Here is a 21,710-nt window from a genome sequence, read left to right as displayed (position 1 = left end):
GGTATAAATCTATATTCTGCACTTTGACTGCTTTGCAGAGCAAAACATATACTGTATATAAATGAAATAGCACTGAAGAAAAGAAAGATATAGCTAAGAGTTTATCCAAATCCCAAAATAAATATGGTTTATAATTCAGCAGATCCATTATTTAGAATACTTGTGTGCTTGTACTGTATGTATACTGTAGTTTACATTAAAAAATGTGTCCTGAGTTTAAAGGTTGAGTTTAAAATTCCAAAAAGAAAAGAGGCTCCACAGCCAGAACTATAGGTTCTGCCATATCACACTTCCATGCTGCAGTGATCAGTAGTTATTTTTGTATTTTGATTAAAATGCCTCTCAGCAGATTATCATTTAGTCTGACCTTACAAAAAATATCTAAACTATGAGAAATTAATCTTATCTTTTATTTTCCTGTTTTTACAGGTGATATATATATACTATAACATTTTCCAACACACAGCAAAGAACTTGAAGAATATAGTCTTGTCATAACACCTGACACCTGGGAACATTTAGATAAATTAAATCTACCACACCATTAATACATATTTTTTCTTTTCCTTGCAGTCATGTAGCTAGACTTGGGTTCTTCTAATCGGGTGAGCAATGTTAGATGAGCAGGATAAACTCACACAATATGTATTTTAAATATAATTTAAAAATGTTTCTATTGCAAAAACAGTTTAAAATAAGACAATGTTATGTCTCCTTTTCCAAAATAAAACAAGTTAAAAGCTGATGCACACATTTCTTCTAATGCCATTACTGCAGCAAAACAAGTGGTAATTAAAACATTTTAAACTCAAAAACAAAAATCACCCAAAATCACCAATGGCCTAAAGGAAAGAGGAAGCAGAGAGAGAAATGCTTTTTAATAAATTGGACTATTTTTTGTATTTCACAGATTTGTTTTGCTATGGATTTATAGTTTCAAGTTTGACTTTTTTTTCTTTCTGTCTCACTTAGTCTTAAATCTTTCTATAAACACTTTATTTTCAATCCCTTAACTTTCTTTTATACAGTGTTAAAATGCAGAAAGTACATGTAAAAAGATGGAAAATATTAACTCCGTCAAGACACATGTGGGAGTGAGTCAGATGCATTAAAGATGCATTTTCATTCCCAGAAACTCATCTCAATGGCAGAAACAATACCAGTAGTTGTAATATGTACTGTATGCATTTTGAATTTTCTAAATATATTTAAAAATATTACTTGAGCAATCCTGCATTAGAACATATGCTGTGAACTTAACATTTATCAGCATATATCAATAAAGAAAACTAGAGAAGTTTCAGTTTTATCTCTGGGGAAATAATACAAAAAAGCCCATCAAAGATTGGGAATTTTATCACCGTTGTTGTCATTGTTGTTGTCAGAGATACATGTAAGGTACGTCTGATTTCAAAAAAGAAAATTATTTTTTTTAACTGATTTGCTACAGATGTTATGTCACACTTCATGGCACTTCATATTTTTTGGTATTATTGATGCTTTTCAAAACGTGCATTTATGTTTAGAGAGAATGACACAAGACTTGGTTAAAAAACAGGACACATGTCCAGCACAGTTGTCAGTAACTTCAACATATTTTTTTTTATTTGTAGTTACAGAAAAATCCAGAAAAAAAATTTCCACATGTGATAAACATAATTGAACTTTATAACTAAGTAAAAAATCTTTAGCCAAGGTTTAGAAAAATATCCTCCCTTGTGATGACCACTGGGACAGCCTGCCTAGAAGTTATTAATAGGTGATTTGTTAAAAGAAACCTGAGCTGCATAATACTCCAAAAACAAATACAAATTTATCAAAGGTGGTTAATTAGTAATACTCTTCAGTCAAGGGGCTTAAGGACAGTTGGAGGTACTCTGGAAAGAGTTCCAAATAACCAAATAACCAATTTTTTACCCCACCCCCACCCTGTTCTCCCACAGAACCTATAGGTACCAAAAAAGTCAGGCTTCTTTTTCTTTTACATGGAATAAATTGACTTTTCAGAAGAGTGTCACCTATTACATTTTCTGACTAGAAACCCTTCTTATTCCTAGATCACAGAAGAAAACTCCCTTTGTTCTTTTTCAGCTTTCTGTATTACGAAGACTGGATCATATGTACTGAAGGAGAAAGAGACAAGAAAAATGATAGGCCCAGATTTTTATTGACTTTTTGCTTATATTATCTGGTTCCTATATAACTCAGAGGAATTCCAGTCTGTTGTGGTGTTAGATCAGGTCCTGATGTTCAGAAGGTGAACAGTGGCTTGCCATCTGTCCTGGAGAGCTCACACAGGCAGTTGAGGATCAGCAGGGAATCCTGTAGGAATTTGGCAGGGACAGTGTCCCGGGTCAGCTTCCTCAAAGTAATAGGATCACTGTAGACCACAGGGGGTTGCCCTTCTGGCCTATGCTTCAGGATGCCGTAGGTGTTGACCACAAACTCGCAGAATGCTGGGTGGACTTTAGGGTTATATCCAAACTTTTCCAACTGGGACATGAGGGAATCATAGCGTTCCAGCATCTCTCTCCTCTGGGACTGCTGGAGAGTGCCAGTCAGAGGGTTATAGGATACCTGCTTGAGGAAATGCAACAGTGACAAGAGTGAAGTCAAATTGGAGAAGACACAGCAATCAGCTCAGCTTGTGAAAAACTGTGATGTTTTTATTCCCCACTCAATCTCTCAGCATTCTGCCTTGGTTTGTTTTTCACCAGCTGTTCTTTTGAAGCAAGTCACTAAGTCAAATTAAGATAAATCCTAGTCCAATTGCTTCTTAAAATCTAAAATCTATACTAAATTCTGGACTTTGCTATATACTTCAGAAAAACTTTCTAAATCTGCTTTCCATGGCATGATGGGCCTATTATCTTATCCCATGACATCACATCCCAGCAAAATATAAAATATGATTGATTTACTCTCAAAAAGGTGAGAGGGAGCATTCGGCAGATGGGAACACTGACCTGCTGTATTTTCTCTGGGATGTTTGAGACACTGAATCCATACAGGCGTGTAAATCCTGGAAATACCTTTCCCAAAATCCTCCTGTCTAGCTGAAAGGCGATCTCCCCCACCACTCGGCCCCTCTCTTCCACACTGGGCAACATTCGGAGTTCTATATGAAGAAAAAGGGATTGTTTCATTCATAGACCACTAAGCAGGATTAATTTTCTTCTTTTTAACAAAACTTGTTTTAGAACAAGATATCCATATTTTCTTCCAACATGACTTGGCATATGGTGGCACCGTGGCACGACTATAAGCATTGCAGCATCTCAGTGCTGTAGCTCTGGGTTCAATTCTAGACCTGGGTGCTATCTGTTTTGAGTTTTATGTTCTCCCGGTGTTCACTTGGGTTTCCTCTGGGTACTCCAGTTTCCTCCCACACTCCAAAGCCCTACTGGTGTCTGGTTAATCGACTTCTGGAAAAACTGGCCTTAGTGTGTCTGTGTGTGTCCTGTGATGGACCAATGTCCCACGCAGGGTGTGTCCTGCCTTGTGCTTTTGCTTGCCTGGGTAAACTCCAACTCTCCCTGTATTTCATAATGTGGTTACATAATGGATGGATGACTTATTTTATCAATTATTTATGTTTAAAAACACACGTTTGCTTACCATTGTCATAGAAGCTTTGAATCTTTGTGCCTGGAGCACTGCCCAGTGAAGACGACATTTTCGCTTCCGAGAGTGGAGCTCCTTTATGGAGACAGTGCTCGGACATTCTGGTCTGTACCTGGCCAGTGGTGAGAGGGGTCCCTTGTTTGTGATCTCTATTCTGAGAGAGGCTGCCTCTCTGCAGTCCCCTCTGATCAGGGTCTCCCAGCTGCAGTGAGGTGTAGAAGTAGTCATCAAATGTGGGGCTTGAAGCTTTATCTTCATTCTCTCTCAGCCTGAACATCACATTGCTCAGTCCCAAGCGCTTCTCTCCTGCTTGTGTTGCTGTGTCTGGTACAGAAAATATGGCTGCTAAGCAGTATAAAGTATAATTTCATGTACAGTATGTACTGTATATGAGTGTGAATTAACATAAATGCCGACACTAAACTGCTGCAGCACATCTTTGGGAACATCAAGAACTGGTGCTTATGGCCAGCGTGGTCTTTGTTCAAATTTAAGTTTTTAGTACAAAATATACAAAGGATACAGAGTGAAGTCACATTTTAAACTTGCCCTACTTAATCAAAGACTCCCCATAAATTGTGGTTGGTTTTAGCACCAAAAGCCAGAAAAGTTTCTCCCTTGATGCTGAATGCATTTTACAGCCTTTTCTCATACAGTACATGAACAGCCTTGTAATATCCACTTTAACAAACATAAAATACAAATGCACAGTCTGATCTATGGTATATACAGCATTTTTTATGTACTATGTAATTAAACAGAATCTTCTTAATGTTCTAGGTATTTCATATGTGATTCATCAACCACGGTTTTATTCTTGTACTCGTATCAATTATTATTTCTGATACAAATGTCCTATAAAGTATGTTTATACCTGTTCCTTCCACACATGTGGAAACAGGGTGCCCAAAGGGCATGATGCCGAGTTTCTCTCCGCAGTCTTTTTCATTAATCTTGGTTTGTGTGTAACTTGACAGGACTTTCTTTAATTCCTCATTTTCTTTCATCAACTGGAGATGCTTTTTTAATTCTTCATTTTCTGCTACAAGCCTTGCTTTATCCTTTCTCACACTGTCTCCGTTCTCAGACATCATGCTCAATGGAAATCGCAGTCATATGAAAGTAAAGGATTGACAAAAAAATCCTCCATGTTAAAGCATGTCTTGATGATGACATCACTGTGACGATGCTGCAACATCACAGATGATGTCATAATGAGGTCAAAGCAGATGAATGTTTTGCTAGTTGCTGCAAATAATAAAACAGTTTTTACCCTGCAGATAGTACATAAGTATTACAAAATAAGAGTGGGAAGAAAGAACAGATTAATAAAAAATGTGCTAAAGATTCATTACAGTCTACAAAAATCTTTAATCAATATTTTCAAGTAAACAATTTTAAATTTCACAATGTTCTACAGTGACACGGGCAAAGTTACAAGCTGCTGTAGACATTAAGATGACAGATTTTGAACAGAATTAGCAATTTTACAGAAAATGTAAAAGGCAAGGCATTTCTTCAAGGTATTGAGTCTGTTTACAGCATTTCTCTTTTATTTGTTAATCTCTGAATTTCAAAAAAAGGTCCGTGAACATAATCACTATAGTTTTTTCACCACCAAAAACATAACATTTGGGGTCTGAGTGTATGCCACAGAGGTCTTCAAAACAATGCTAACAGTTTGAAAATGAAAATTTTGATTATTTTTTGTACGTAGAGGTAAACTTAAACAACAATTAATAACAATTAATACTGCTAATATAAAAAAAAAATGCAAAAAGAAAAAATGGGAGGATATTAACCCTTTTGGTTTGGAATTGATCCAGACATTATTTATTCATTCATTGTATTAAACAACCTTCTACTTTTATACTGTACAATTTTCATTGATGACTAAGGCTTTTAGGAGAGGTAAACACATTTCTTGTTATCTGCTATAGAACAAAAGCAATGATGAGCATTTTTGTTTGTAAAGAAAAGATAAGAAGATGCACAAGAAATTACTCAAGAACTCTTACAGGCCTCAGGACTAGACAACAACAAATGTTTTTGAGTTTTCCATCAGGAAAAGTAGGTATTAGAGTTTGCTTCATAGTGTTTCAAGGCTGTTTATAACTTGACTTTTCCAGCAAGGGGGCTGGCAGGGTACAAGTGTATGAAACGTCCCAGAGTCCAGATGGGGAAGATATTTCTATAGGCAGTGTAGCTGATAGCACAGCTCTTGTTAAACACACCAGCGATGTTCTCCTGCAATAGAAAGAAGGGAACACAGTCGTTCAGCTGCTGGTTAACATCTGTGTTCACCAAAATGCCTTCCCTTTTATCTACAGGTGACAGGAACAAGGAGGTGAAAGCAGAAGAAAACATTCACCTGTGCCCAGTCTCCATTGGGCTGTTGCCTACCAATTAGCATCTGTATACCCTTTTCTATCACTCTGACATCTGGGTATCTGAAAAGAAAAATCAAATTGCACTCAGTGGTGAATACAATACTAAAGGAAACTACATCTAAATAAGGAATTTACTTTTTAATGGAAATTTGGTCATCAGGGATGAAAGTCCAATCAGCCTCAGCTTCTCTAAAACATAATCATTCACGTCATTCCCTTTAAATGTTAAAAATTAACAATACTGTAAATCTCTTCTCTCCCTCACATTCTTCCTTCCACTCCATCTCGTCCTCTGCAGTCACCCCTTGGTAACTCCCCACTCTGCATGGGGGTTCCTGCCTCCTTGTCCTATGATCAGGAGTTTGGCCCTCAAGCAAGCAGGTTAAGCTACAAAAATAACTAAAACTAAAACACATTAACCCAATATACACTCACTTTGCTTAATTCTTGGGTATTTGCTATTTCTAGTGAAAATATTTTGGATTGCATCAATAGAAAGACGAGACAGGGCAGGAAGTGTACTTACCTCACGGCCATGAGGCCTAGGAGGGCCCAGCAGGTGTTGTGTATCTGGGACTTCTCACTCTGGACATAGCTACGCTGCTCACAGGATTCAAAGTCCTCTCCCCAGCCCCCGTCCTCCATCTGCTTTGAGAGCAGAAAATCGCAGGCTCTCTGCACCTCACTGCACGCAGACCTGTGGCATGACAGCTGTAAGATTAGCACAATGCCGTCTTTTCTCCTGGGATTTCATAAAAAGGACCGTTCTCTTGTTAAGACGGCTGTGAAGGTTATCAGCAGCCTGTCTAAAAAAGGCTGGGTGAAAATCAGAATTCAGTACAGTTGTGCTTGACTAAGACAGTATCTCTTTGTTCATTTTAACAATTAATTCAACATGATTGAGCTTTGAAGCTGGTTGAAAATCAGACTGAAGAAGTTCCTGCTGATCATTCTGCTTCATTCAGAACAATTATCTTAATTAAAGAACCACTGAACAGCGCTAGCCATCTATTAAATGTTTTTTAGGCTAGTAAGTCAGTCATTCTTATACAAATGCAGCCATTCAAAATGCATGGTACAAATTGGTACCGCGGGCATCTACGTGTGCGCCACCGCGCCTTACCGCGGTACGTGATTGGCTGGCCAAAATGACCGACAGGGGCACCCCTGGTGCATTGGTCGGTAGTGAAAAGATTTAATCATTTAATCTCATTACTGTGCACAAATACTGCTCAATATGGCTTCGTGCAAAAAACCTGTATATCACCATAGGAAGCATAACAGCGTAGCCTCCAATTACCCAGACCACAAAACAAAGGAATAAAGCTTTGTTTGATTTTTGAAACCCTTTCTTTATGTCCTGTTTTCATTCAGGTAAAGGTCTACTATATACACAATACTGCTGACAGCAGGAAAATTCCTATTCTTTACTCAGCAGCGTCATAAAACCAGCACCCATGGTGTTCAAACTGATTTTTTTTACACAGAAGACTGACACAGCTTTGCGTTGTGAATCTGTTTGTCTAAGAAAACATGTGAGTGGGGGACATGGACTTGCCCTTATTCTACTTTGGAAATACCTGTGAAACCGGTTTGGTTACAAACAATGTAGACACAGAGAGAGAGAGATGTGATAACAACCGCGCAGCGCCAGGCGAATGCACATTTAGGGCACATGTAGGGTTTTTGGGCTCACGTGGATTTGCGCCCTACAGTACAACCTGCGGTACCGCTGTGTACATACAGTACAAACATGTTGTGATATTTAGAAATATGAAAAATGTCAATATAATGCCAATAATATTCGCTATCTTAGTTTACAAATAAATGTTTATTTGTTAAAAGAAAACTGATGGCGACAGTTGGGTTTGAATACTTGACCTCAGGGTTATAAGTCAGTCACTTAAGCTATCACGCCACCGAGGCAGTCATGTGACAAACACATATCAATGGAAAATAACGTTATTAATTTCTTTAGATACGCGATTCCATATTATATTCCCTATTAATCAAATTCTAAAAGTATGCTTCTGTTTACTCCGATATCGAGCGTATTTGCAGAAAAGCTTAAAACTATCACTTTTCTCACAAAGTACTGTATACTGTATAAACGTACTGTAACATGGTCAGAAGGAGCAAGGAGCGTAAAAACGTTTCCAAAATTACCACATGTAATTTTTTATGCTTAAAATGTTTAGGGAGAAATGGAATACTGGTATTTTTTCTTTAAAAACCAAGACCTGCCATATACAGTGCAGTTTACATACAGTAATATGTTTATGTTCCTAAATAAATATCTTTCCTGAGCATGTGAAAGGCATGGTGAATCAGGGATCCTCAAAAATTACTTTGTATGATTGGAAACAAATGCGTGATCGGATCAACGAAATGCTGTGGTGTTACTTTTTGAAAAAATAAAGTATTTTTGTTTACAAAGATGGTTACAAAGAATGTGGACCAGGGTAATACTTTGAGTTTACAGCTTGTCCAAGGTCATTCATTATTAATACTATTAGTAATATCTTCGGTAAAGACTTTGATGGCGACACCTCAGACTCTGTACATGAGAGGTTGAGCTTTATTAGCTCCACCTGGCGGTAATTCCGGATACTATTATCTTACTTGCGGTATTATACGGTATGTACGGTATTATGACGTGTTATACCTCGAAACGCCCACCGCGTTTTACCGCGGCATAACCCACTCGTTTTGAATGGCTGCATCTGTATATGTCCTATTTCTTACTGCAGAGGTGTACTTTGTTTCTAAATAAATTTGGTTACCCATTCCGGAAGGTGTGACCCACAGAGGCAAAGGCTTCCAGTCCAAACCATGCTCCATATGTGAAGCACACCCCCCAAGATCTAGGAGAAAAACAAAACACATGGCACACGACTTATATATAGTTTATAACAAATTACTGAAAAGAAGATTTTGCACAACTGTCCCACGTTCCCATAAGCACATTTCCTATCACTTTGAAGGTTGTAAGAAAAAAAATCAGTTTAAGTGTCAGAAATAATTTACCCTTCCCATGAGCCATCATCTCTCTGTGCCTGCCTGCAATATTCTAGTCCTTGCTGCAAAGTAGACCTGTCAATGAAGAAAAACACAAGGAATAAGAGTCAGACAGACACTGGACTTTTGTTTAATCACAAACACTCATTTAATGGAGTGGGGCATGATATTGAACTCTCGGGTGTGTTTTACCTGATTTCTTCTGTTTTATATTCAGGGAATGACTTGCTAAAATGCTTGAGTGCCTGCATCACTGCAGAGGTACACTCCACGTAGGTGTAGTCTATCATTATGTCACCTGTAAAGCAATGCATTAGATTTCAGCTGAGCATATATTCACATATTTTCTCTCTATAGCAAGGCAAAAAACATAACAGGGATTGAAGTGAGAACAAACATTAAAGGCTTGAGTTGCTTTTCTTTGGTAAAAAAATGTTCTTCTCGTGTCAGGGGTTTGTTCTCATTTTAAACATCAACTATTTGTAACACAGTAACAGAATCGGCCAGCAATATTGAACCAGACAGCCCTGAAGAACCCTGCACTAACCTCAGATAAACAGCTCTTGTACATCTTATGAGTTTTATGTTTTGTGACAAAAGTTGTACATTTTTTCACAATTTAGATGGTGAGTCTGGAATACAAACAGCAAAGCTGTAGTACCAGTTGGACAGTGTCCCATGGTAGCCTGGACAGAAAGTGCCACCTTTCACCCACTTACAGTAGTTCCATCTGATGTATTCTTGCTTCAAATCCATGAATAGGAAAGCCTCGATCAAACCTTATGATAAGTTTATGTCAGAGGTCTTAACTGGAGCACTTGATTGGGACTCACTTAAAATTATTCTCATCATCATTATCAATAGTTTTTTATGAAAGGACTTGGGTGGGCACAGTGGTTAGTACTGCTGCCTCACAGCTCTTGGGCCTTGGGTTCAATTCCTGTGGTACGTATTGCATGGAGTGTGTATTTCCTGCCTGTGTTTGCGTGGGATTCCTCTGGGTGCCCCAGCTTCCTCCCACAGTCCAAAGACATGCTGGTTGGTTAATGGGCTTCTGGGAAACCTGGCCTCAATGGGAGTGTGTGCGTAAATGTGTCTGTGTGTCCCCTGCGATGGAGTGCCGTCCTGTCTGGGGTGTATCCTGCCTTCCAAATGTTGTTTGCTGAGAGAAGCTCCAGCTCTAACACAACCCTGGATTGAGTAAAGTGGTTAGAAAATGGATAGATGGATGGACTCACCAAATACCTCGGAAGGGTTCAGGAGTTCCAGCAGTCTTCCCCCTCTTTTGGTCTCGTAAGTGGCAAATCCGCCATCAGCGTTTCTCATGCTCAGAAGCTGCCCATACAGGACAAAGAACACAAGAACAGACACTGACCATCTTTAGGCAAAACTGACTGATCAGGAGCCATCATTAATAAGCCATACAGAATGGAACTGGTATCAGGACATGCATAAAAAAATACAAAGTTCCAATCAAGAATAGTCGTATATCTCCAATGACAACATCATGTAGTCTGCAGGGCTAAGAATCTACTAACAACTCACATTGTTCTCCCTGGCCAGAAGTATAAATAATTAGCCAACAAATAACTCATCAAAATTTTAACTTTGGGAAAAAATCTCAATTAGGTAGAAAAGTGAATATTAAAAGGTTTCTTCATTTCATGCATTCACATACTGTAACAAAACACTGTAATGAAGCTGATACATGTTTTGCAACCCCCACCCTTAACTGATATGAATAAAGATTGCAGTTCCTTCAGATCATGTTCTCATCTCTTTTAAAAAGGCAAAACGGTCACGATGGCAGTACCACATCGACAGCATCAAAGAGGCGCTCCTTGGGAATGTGCTGCGTGATGAAAGGGCATTTGTCCTGCAGCAGCATCACTGACTTCAGGCCTTCTGCTGTACAATCAGCCACAATCCAGCCACAGTCCCGGTTGCTGAAAGGAAAGCCACCCTAAAAAACACACGGAGTCCTTTGCGTGTCACATAGGACCTCATATAGCCTTTCTGAAAGCCTGAAAGGAATGTCTGCATTGTACCTACAAAGGACAGACAACCCAGTGAAGAAGACTGATTACTAAAACAATGAGACATGCCTCACTCACAATCGCATACATGAGAAACTGGCTCTTACTGATATGTGTCCTTGTGAAATCCATTGAAAATCCCGCCAGTTATGTTTGAATGATCTAATTTAAAGGTTATTTTTTAAAAATGTTAATGGTATTAAATATTCTCTATTATTTTTATGTATTGGCCAAGAACCAAGAAACTGATGTTCAGAAAGTGAAATACAACATTTTTAGAGCAGCGTAGTGTAGACAGGCTGAAAGAACTGAAACTTATTCCTCTTGAACAGAGATGTTCAGGGTGAAGACTAGGGAGACTTTATACAAGTATTCAAGATTCTCAGAGGCACTGACAAGGTTGATGCAGTGGATGTCTTGAGAATAAACAGACTAGAGGATAGAAGTGGAACCTAGGGAAAAGTGTATTTAAACTGATGACAGATGCATTTCTTTATGAAAAGGGTTTTGGACGTGTGGTACATGCTACCTAATGTTTTGTTGAAGCTGGCTTCCTTCAGGAAACAGCTGGATGAGTTCCTTGGATTTTGGATCAATAAGCTGCTAACTATCAAATGGTCTAGATGGCTTGCTCTCACTTACAGTAGAACCATTCTAAGGTTTTATTTAAACTGGCAAGGACCTTGACTTGAGAACTCACCTTGTTCCTGTGTCGATAGTACTTTTCATAATCAGGAGGATTTTCTGGTATCTGATAAATAGGTGGGGAAAAATGTTTAAATAACTCCTGGTAGGAGTAGCTTACATTATAACATTGATAAAACAATAACAAACAGTATTAAAATACCATTCCTTACACTATTAAAAAACTATGTTTTAACCATCATTAAGATGGTTTAAAAGACAACACTGTTTGTTCTGTTTTTTCAGCCATTGTAAAGTGTTAGTTAAATATGGAAATGTTGCAAACATATGAAATAAAATTAATATTTGTGAAGTATGAGCCACCATCGCTGTTAAGATAATCTTTTTTTTTAAATTAAATACAATATTTTTGCATTGCCTTGTGTTTAGTCAGCTAGCTCAGAAATACATTTGTGACCTGAACTGACTTTCTATGTGTATCCAAAATTAAAAGCAATCTTTTGGAGATGTTTTTTTCTCATTTTGTCCACAGGCTGTGGAATGAGATTTCAAAACACTTAAAGATTTGCAACATGACTACCTCTTTTAAATAAAAAATGAAAACTTACTTTTATGCCTTAGTTTCTACTGAATACTGATTTGTACAGTATTATTGCTATTGTTATACATTAACTATGTATTGCATTATTTTCTGTTGTTTGGTTTTGGTGTTTATCTCTCCGAACATGAAAGGTGATATATAAAATAAAGATTACTATTACTAATTGTTAAATATGACATTTGTACACAGTGTCTAACACTTGACAACAAAGAGTACAACAACAACATTAGCTTTTATTGATATTGCAAACTAATGAAGGAAGAAAATAAATTACAACTACAAGGAAAATAACATTTCTTTGCCTACAATGCATGTTGTAAAGGATTGGAGTATTTAGTACATCAGAATGTTCTCACCTGTGTGATTCTGAAGAATTCATGGGCATGATGGAGACACTCTGTAAATGTAGAACAGTCTTGGGCTCCAGCCTGCAGAGAAAAAAAATGGCATTACAGTGTACAGGTTTTTGTTAAAATCATACATATACTGTATATAAACCAGAGCTTCTTAAAAAAATACTGGTGAATTACCTCAAGAAATGCTTGCACAGCAAAAGCAGTATCCCACAGCTGTGATCCATTTGTTCCCTGAAAGAGAGCAGAACTATGAGACAACACATAAGGTTAATCGATAATTATTGAGCATTAATAGTGCATATTAATTAACCTCAAACAAGAAACCAATACAATGTCTCAGATCTAACACTAGCACTGCGCTGAGACTGCTGTGATGTTAAAAAAGCATAAATCATATAGGTCATAGATCAGCCTGGTTAACTCACTGCTGAAAAGTAGATCATCAAATGGCTGGAGATGTGTGAAATGTATCATTCTAACTAGGAGAAGCAAGGGTGATATTTGTTCTGTCATTACAACGCTTGCAATGAAGTGGATTCCTGTGTCCACTGACATATAGATTCTCAAAAATCTTGGATTCATCACCTTACCTGCATTTTCATGCCATCAAGGCCCATCCTGTGAAAGAAGGTTTTAAGCATTAATCCACAGAATATAAGATGTCAAATAAGGAATGAGACAAAGTACATAGTGGACTTTAAACAAATCAATCTTGTTTATTTAACAGGGTTTGACTGCTCAAGGTAGTAGATAATATTAATAAATGTAAGACATCGGGAATGGAGAATTCCAGTCTTCAAAAAAACCTTCTTTCCTCCTCTGATTTTAATGACTGAATCAATCATTTGAATTAATAAGAGTATCGCCTGTGCTTCTGGCTTTTAGTCAGTTTCCATTTGAGCATCACCTGTATGGACCTGCAATGACCCAGCCCTTGAGAACTTATGTTTCCATCCTTGACATGTGCACCGGCAATGTATCGTTTTCACAACTCCACAAGAGGATTGGCTGTTCTTAAATCATTAAATTTCAGTTTGGACTTGCTTAACAGTAGTGACATTAACAAACTCAGCTCCCTAGCTTTAAATAAATAGAACTCACAAATTTCCTAACCCAAACACCTTTACAAAATGTATTACTTTTACAAACTTTTGTATAATGTAATAATTTGTTAAATTCATTGTAGTTTTGGAGGAATTGCTTCTAAAAAGTAATGTATTACTTCACATAGTAACTAAGCACACAATACGTAACTCACTGTAATTGGTGGCTTTGAAAAAATGGTTTGACCCCCCTTCCTTTTTGTAACTTTTAAAAAGAGTTTCTATCTGTATTTGATTACTTTTTAAAGTTTCCCAACACTGATTTCAATGTTGAGCAGGTGGGTTAGTGGGAGCACCATGGCAACCAGCACCAAATACAAAACCCAGTACTGACCACAGGTAGTCAGGGATTCTGGACACATGCTCTTGAAAGGCCGGGGAGGAGGGACCATCTGTATACCAGCGCACCAGCATGTTGATGGTCTTGGAGATCTGAGGAGAACAAGATACATTCTAAATACTGTTCACAGGATTCAAAGCAGGACTCTTAAGTTTAAAATAGCCAACTGATTGAATCACTCCATTAATAGCCAAGACTGAGCATGGATTGTTTTCCTCTGGAAAGTGGAGTTTGTCTAAGCACCATGGTAACTCTAGGACTTTCAAGTTTGACTCCCAGACTGTGCGTGATTGAGCCATGGGTGATGTCTTAACAGAGCTTTTGTGCACAGCGCTAAACTAGCCACTGTTCTTTAAACCAGTTATCAATCCTCTTCTGTATTTTCTTTTCTTTTCAGGTTTTGCTGAACGATTTGTTTTCTCTGTCCCTTAACTGTTCTAGATACATACCAATACATCCACAGAAGCTAAATATATTCCTGGGAATTACCATGTGCATAAATGCTTTACTAGGAGGTTTGGACTGTAATGTGCACGTTTTAACATCCATCCATTTTCTAACCACCTCATCCAAATCAGGTCTGCAGGGGAGCCAGAGCCTATTGCAGCAAATGATGGGTACAAAAACAGGATCCACCTTGGACAGGATGCCAGTCCATCAAAGGGCACACACAGACACATGCACACAAACTCACACCAGGGCCAGTTTTCCCAGATACCAATTTACCTACTCTACTCTAAATACTCCTACCACCACATAGTCATTGGAGCAGATGAAGGAGACAAACGCAAACACAGAGAGGTCATATATTCCACACAGATGACACCCCAGGTCCAGAATTGAAGCCGAAACCCCAGTGCTGTGAGACAGCAATGCTAACCACTGCAATACCGAGCTGCCCACACATCAACATATTCCATAAATATGTCACAGTCTCAGATTTTATTTTCATTCAGCAACCCAGTGCAAAGAAGGGTGCTAAAATGTTACGACAGAACATTTAATAACTTACTGGTCCAATGCTGATACACTTGGTAAAACTGTCATCTGCCTTAATATGACTGAGAAGTTCCTCAACTGCTCGTTTCCTGAGAGAGGTGCTGTGATGGGACTCGTACACATTCATGATTACTGGAAGACAGGAAAGACATTGGAATGGAATTTCCCTGTACAGAATCAAGCCTCAAACTCTTGGAGTAAAGTACTGTAAAGCACCTACAGTAAGCTACTGTTAGAAGTTTGCTGTGAGGTGTGTAAATATCGCAGGCCGCCACGTTGTTCCTTTGAGCAGGCCAGTCAATTGATGAATAGTCCTGTACATACAGCTCCTGGAAAAACAAGCAGGAAAGAGGGTATACTACAAAGCACAAAACTCTAAAAGCTTGAGACCCTCTGCAGCCTTGATTTCAGTATAATAAGTAAATGTTTTAACAAATTTAAGATGTTAGGAGAATAGCACCACTTTTGACTCAAAAGAATCATTAAAAATGTTCAGACTTCACTTGGCTTCCTGATGAAAACACGTATGCCTGCTTATCGTATTAACGACAAAATACCTCAGGAGTTTCATGCATTTTAGGCTGAAAAAAACGAAGACTGGATTTATTTGTATTGACTTTAATCTTAATATAAAATGTAGAAAACAAAACTTACGCAAGAAAAAAAAGTTAATTATGATCTAAGGTGTGTAAATGAGCTTCATTTGTTTGCAGTCTGAGATGCGCTTAACTATTATTCTGTAAAATGTTCAACTTACATAACAGGTTCCCAAGCCTGTTGCCTGCCCCCTAGTGTTGCACAGAAATACAGCACCCCAGGAACAACATCATAAAATAATGTTACATAGGCCCCTGCTGGAGAATGTGTTGCACTCTACCTGTCTGAGGCTGCACACCAGAGCATCTTCCTGGGCAGTGAGGCGCACTGCATAGCAATAGCTCATGGGCAGATAAACCTGGCGGCAGTGACACCACAGTGTGGATGGATGAGCAGGCATCCAGGTGGGAAACAGCCTGGGGAGGCAGACAAATGTTAGCCGTACTTCTTCTGCCTTCTCAAAGAAAATCAAGAACTTTTATTTATGAGAAAACAACATTTTTTTATTTTAGTTATCACACTTATGTGAAACAAATAATATTTTGCCACAACAATACATTTTCTCTGCTGCCTTCTGTTAAACATACCACATTTCTGGAAGGAGAGTATTCATCCCCTCCCAGCTGTACACATTGAGGATGGCCAACCAGAATTTACCCCAGGAAGGAATTCCAATGGCACCTCCTATAAAATTTAAAAGAAGACAATAACATAAAAAGGAGTGCATGTTTTCCTCTAATTTCACTACAGAGTTAGAAGAGAGATTGAAAACTTTTAACAGAAATTATTTTGGCCTTTCATGATTAATGAAAAGTGTTGCAACATCAAAAGTTATACCAGCTCTTATCTTGTAAGTTCCAGAAAAAAACAGAATCCTGGTGTGACCTCTGACCTTTGCTGTGAAGGTTGTTTCTGGCCCGCACCATATCAGGGTCATCAGGTTCAACTCCCAGAATTCTTAGTGTGGTATAGTTCAAAGCAGTGCCGAAGACTGTTGACTTGTCTTCAACATGCCTGAAAGTCCAGCATAAAGATCATTTTAAACAAACAAAAACATTTTATTTCTCAAAGCAGCCTCTGGGATACAACTTGTACCAGTACCATATATTTTAAGATTAGAAGAAAGAATGGAACTAGGAAAGGTCTATGCTCCAGAACAATCCATAAGAGCACACACATATAACATTTTAAAGCAGAAATGGTTTATTTATAATTTTCTCCTAGCAGTTTCCATTATTGAACCTATCTAGGCTACACAGTTGTTGTTACTTCAAATGGGATGTAAAGAAAGAGGAAATGAACTGATGGGATAGTTAAGTCTTGAGGAAGATGAAGAGACACTCACAGGCCCCATCCCCCATCAGGGAGCTGCACTGAGCGCAGGTACCTCACCATCTCCTTCTTCCAGGCCTCTGGGAGATGGATCTTAGCCACGTGGCAGGTGATCAGAAGGCCTGCTCAACAGCAAAGATACACACCCCATCAGACCATCCTTTATCAGAAACTACACTTATTCCTGGTAAGGGCTGCAACAATCCAAATCTCTGCCAGAAGCATGGGAAGCAAAACAGGACAAGATACCAATCTGTAGCAGGGCAACTACACAAGCACACAGGAGGAATTTAGAGATACCAATTAACTTCGCAGGCATTTCTTTCAAAGAGACGGGGAAAAAAACAAAGCAATTTTCTAAAAAGAAAAATGTACAATTGAATGACATAATCTGGAAAAGGCGCAGACTTGCCTGTAGCATGATACTACCACATCTCACAACCTCTGTTGTGAAAAAACAAATGTCCGCTTTGCCAGCATCCAATAATGATTATTTTTAAAACAAACTGAAAGAATGCTGCCCTCAGATTTCGATTTTGCCTTTGCTTGTATTGCTTCTGTTAGAGGTACAGTATGGTGATTTGGAATTATCAGTGCTGGCAGTCAGATAGGGATGGAACTTTCTTTTGTGGGAAAACTGCACATGCAGTTCACAACTACCTTCATTATAAAACCATAAGAACATATACAACTGAGAGAGGTATATATGAATCATCTAGTCCATTTGGGGTTTTAGGCACTAATTGATACAAGGATCTCATCCAACTGGTTATTGAAAGAAGCCAAGGTATCAGCTTAGTAGCTTGTTCTGTAATCTGGCAACAGTTTGTGTAAAGAAGTGCCTCCTGTTGTCAGTTTTAAATGCATTTCCCTGCAGTTTCCATTTGAGTCCCCTTATTTGTGATTCAACATTGATTCTAAAAAGTCAGTTGGACTGACCTTTGATATTTTCAAAAGCTTGAATCATGTCCCCTGTGTTCTCTGTTCAAGAGTAAGATTTAGCACCAAAGTAGAATGTTATTTTAAGCATAAGTGTGTATCTGGTGTATCTGCACTCTCTGGACTGATTCTAGATAAATAATATATTTTGTATTGTTGTGACTAAAAATTATAGATGTTATTCTAAATAAGAACTATTGCATTGTATAATTTTAAAATTCTACCCTTCTTCTACATATCTCTACATTCTGTTTGCCATATTTCATCCCAGTTTCTAGAAGCAGAAACTGCAGTGAGTGTCAATATAAAACAAAGTCTTTTTCATAACTAGCCTCTTCAAGCTTGTTATTGACTGTTTTTTTTAATGTGGTATTTTTGATAATTAAATGCAACACCACACACCTGTATACGTTGAATGTCACCGGTCAAGTGTTTGAACAATCATGAATTTGATTTAAGTATTTTGGAATTTCTTTTGAAGCTTCAACAGTGTTTGTCAGTAAAACAAGACTACCTTTCTAACTATGCCAAAATCTAATTAATGGATATATGTTAAAAAGAACAGTAGTCCTAGTAAAGATCCCTGAGGAACACCACTAATTAAATGTCCTCAATTAGGACTTGCACAAGTGTTTAATCCATAAGACAGAGAAGAGCTGGGCTGATGTCTCAAAGCTCCAGACCTGGGAGTAGAAAGAGAGGTCCTCCGTAGTCCCCTGCCCAATGCCCATCTTCTGCCTGCAGGAGGCGGTAGAACTCCATTCCCTTCAGAGCTGACTGTCTTGCTGTATCAGCAGGAGGGGAACTGGGAGCAAACATGCTCTGTCGAAAGACAAAAAAATTTAAGTTTGACTCATGAACATATAATGCAAAATCATGTGTGATCTGGGCAGAAAACTTGTCTTACAGGAATGCTGAAATTAAAACATAAAGTTATCATCGGAAAATCAAAGAAACTGATTAAAGTAACATACACAGACAAAACTGAAACTTGCATTTTATGCACTTGTATAATAAAGGGTGTTTATATTTATTTATATCTGACACATTTATACTTAACATATCTGAGCATGAGTGGAATGGTGGCAAAGTGGTTAGCATGGCTGCCTCACAGTGCTCCAGTTCCTCCCACAGTCCACAGACATGCTTGTAGATTCATTGGCTTCTGTAAATAAAAAACTGCCCCGAGTGTGTTTGTATCTGTGTGTGTGCCCTGCGATGGACTAGTCCCGTCCTGGATGTATCCAGCCTTGTGCCCAATTGGCTCTGGGCCCTGAAGCAGATAAGTAGTTATTGAAAGTGATGATATATTACCAAGCTCAGAAACCTGATTTTGAAAAGCATATAAATTGTTGTTGTTTTAATCTTGATACATGTGATGAAGGTTACATCTTGATTCATTGTTTGCCAAAGTCAGATTGTAATTAACTACAGTTGTAATGGACATTGTTTAAAAAATATAATTTATAAGACGTGGACCTGTAACAAGGCAAGTCTGGTAAGACGCAACCCATCTGTGGACTTTAATGTAACTGAATAAATCCAAGGTTTAACAACCTTTGCTTTGTTACACAAATAAAATGTGTCAGATATCAATGAGAACCACCTATGTGCAATGTATACAGAGAGGCATTATGAATGCAACAAGAACGCAACAAAGTAATGTGGTTCCAGCATTTTCCCCCAGAAATTTCTATTCACAAATTACTAGTAAAAATCTATTTATTCACGTAATTTCCAAAAAATGTGTAAATGTGAATGTGATTGTGGCACCACCACTGCACAACTGCTGTCGGCCCTGGAGATGCCTCAGCATCCTGCTAGCAGTGTCCTGCCTCCCTGACCGCTGCAGAGACAACTGGACCATAAAGGAAGATGGCAGATGTAGGTAGCCTCCACGTACATGTGGGTTCGACACTGAATATTCAGAACAAGGTGCAATGTGGTGCTGGGTGACGTGTCAATGTTCAAACTGTTCTGACACGACGGCTGGAGTGTACCACAGAGAGGTACCACCCACAATGACAGCACAGGTAGACCAGCTCAGAGGTGGAGATGTGATAGAACGGGCTGCAATACAGTATGGACTGAGATCACACTTGACTATGCAAATCTATGGAGAATATGTTCTCACCCCACACATTCTGTGCCTTATTTTGCAGAAAATTCTATGCTCACATGTACCGTATGTATGACAATGCACACCTCCTATTAGTAGGTATACAGTAAGTTTGACTTCTCTGGCAGGGTACAGTGTGCCTGTCATGAACTGGCCACCATTATCACCTTACGTGAAGCCAAAAGAGAAATTCTGGTGACTGGTGTCAGAATCAATGATCATGTGCACTTGCTGAGCTGCAAGCAGCTTGCCACTACCATTATCAAAGCATAACTCTTTTTCTTTGATAATGGTAGTGGCAAGGTGGCACAGTGGTTAGCATTGAGGGCCTGTGTTCATTCCAGATCTGTGAAGCTATCTGCATGGAGTTTGTATGGTTTCTTAGTAGTTTACTCCCAATGACCAATGACATACTGGTAAGCATCATGTGATGCCTCTCAGTATACAGCTCTGAGACAAAGTTATGGGAGATGGTGTCTAACAATAAATAAAGTCAACGTAATCCATCAGCCGTACTGTGTCGAGGCCCAGAGAGTGAGCTTCCAGCATATTCAGTTCCCTTCCCGCGGAGTCTTCGTTTTCGACATAACGCCAGGTTTGCCGACCCTCCACATTAGACAGCCGCCAGCGCCTCAGGTCTGTGGCTGGTTCACTCTTGTAAGGTCCACCCCGTCTCCTCAAACACCTGTTTTAACATGATACCGACGAGAAACATGAACTGCATTCTTCAAGCAAGGAGAATACCTGTCGGTATTACTGGATATATACACGTGTACACAGTCTAACACACACAAATTAGTGATGATTTGAGTCATTCAGAACATCAGTATCTGAAGATACAGTAAAACATAAAATCTATATTCAGCCATTAAAACAGTTGTATATTCTAGCAAACTGCCGCTTTGATTTACAGTTTAAGTGGCGATATTTCCTTTTTGAAACGTTTTCAGAAAATCAAAATCACAATTATAGAATATTCGTTGTCACTTTTTGCAGACATTTGAGTTTTTAAAGGGTTTGGGCTTATCGGTTGAATACGATGTTCTGTTCAACATTTATTCTACATGTATTCAGTGTATGAAAATCTATACTTACGTTCCTTCTGTCATCATGAACCCTTTTAAAAAATGTAAACTCGCTGCGCGTAAAACCTTGTCTCTTTAAATTCAGCTCTGCTTTCCTTAGCTCCAGCCTGTTTTTCAGTCATGCTGGGGAACGTAGTTCTATTTCTTCGAATTGCCGATGGAGTACGACGGTCCCCGTTAAAAGAGTACTACTACTCCCATAATGCAACCCGATGCCTTCCGAGCCCAGCACGGCATGGAGAGACATGAGCAGACAGGCAACTGGCCAATCATGCTCTAAAGAGGTGGGGATGTGGAGGTTGTCACTCCTTCAACAGTTTAGATTTGATCTCAACTACAAATGGCAAACTTCTGAACGTTGTACGCATCTTCTGTTTAAGCTCATAGCATTTGCCCCAATTCCAGGACAGAGGTTTGTAGTAACAGGGTGGATGACGATTAAGATTTACATTCGTGAAATAATCTCAGGTCTTCATCCTGCAGTGATAATGCACTCTATTGGTATTAAGTACAATTTTTAACAAAA

The 21,710-nt window shown here is 38.6% G+C and overlaps 2 protein-coding genes across 6 annotated transcripts; both read right to left on the bottom strand.

Moving 5' to 3' along the window:
- Positions 1-2,148: 2,148 nt before the first annotated feature.
- On the bottom strand, positions 2,149-4,846 carry LOC148648993 (speriolin-like protein). Of its 5 annotated transcripts, none has more exons than XM_088605020.1 (4): positions 4,499-4,846; positions 3,619-3,969; positions 2,967-3,118; positions 2,149-2,580 (listed from the first exon to the last, which is right to left on the bottom strand). In XM_088605020.1, the coding sequence occupies exons 1-4, from the start codon at positions 4,716-4,718 to the stop codon at positions 2,251-2,253; spliced, it is 1,053 nt and encodes a 350-aa protein (XP_088461146.1). In that variant the 5' UTR covers positions 4,719-4,846; the 3' UTR covers positions 2,149-2,250. The 5 variants fall into 5 exon arrangements, with proteins under 5 accessions (XP_088461146.1, XP_088461150.1, XP_088461151.1 ...); XM_088605024.1 differs by having other exon boundaries at positions 3,033-3,118; XM_088605025.1 differs by having other exon boundaries at positions 2,149-2,577; positions 3,033-3,118.
- Positions 4,847-4,975: 129 nt separating this feature from the next.
- On the bottom strand, positions 4,976-21,348 carry lss (lanosterol synthase (2,3-oxidosqualene-lanosterol cyclase)). Its single transcript, XM_088605019.1, has 22 exons — positions 21,195-21,348; positions 20,616-20,784; positions 18,664-18,802; positions 17,055-17,163; positions 16,602-16,723; positions 16,297-16,393; positions 15,990-16,125; positions 15,333-15,441; positions 15,126-15,244; positions 14,108-14,205; positions 13,261-13,288; positions 12,845-12,901; positions 12,671-12,742; positions 11,769-11,819; positions 10,846-10,995; positions 10,271-10,367; positions 9,225-9,330; positions 9,042-9,107; positions 8,798-8,878; positions 6,541-6,711; positions 5,996-6,074; positions 4,976-5,871 (listed from the first exon to the last, which is right to left on the bottom strand). Exons 1-22 carry the CDS (start codon positions 21,209-21,211, stop codon positions 5,734-5,736), a joined length of 2,211 nt encoding a protein of 736 aa, XP_088461145.1. The 5' UTR covers positions 21,212-21,348; the 3' UTR covers positions 4,976-5,733.
- Between the last annotated feature and the right edge of the window lie 362 nt (positions 21,349-21,710).

This window comes from Lepisosteus platostomus, chromosome 14 (genome assembly GCF_059453375.1).
Source record: "Lepisosteus platostomus isolate fLepPlt1 chromosome 14, fLepPlt1.hap1, whole genome shotgun sequence".
NCBI classification, from domain to species: Eukaryota; Metazoa; Chordata; class Actinopteri; order Semionotiformes; family Lepisosteidae; genus Lepisosteus; species Lepisosteus platostomus.
The sequence above is the reverse complement of the archived record's forward strand: the minus strand, read 5'-3'. Positions and strand labels throughout refer to the sequence as shown.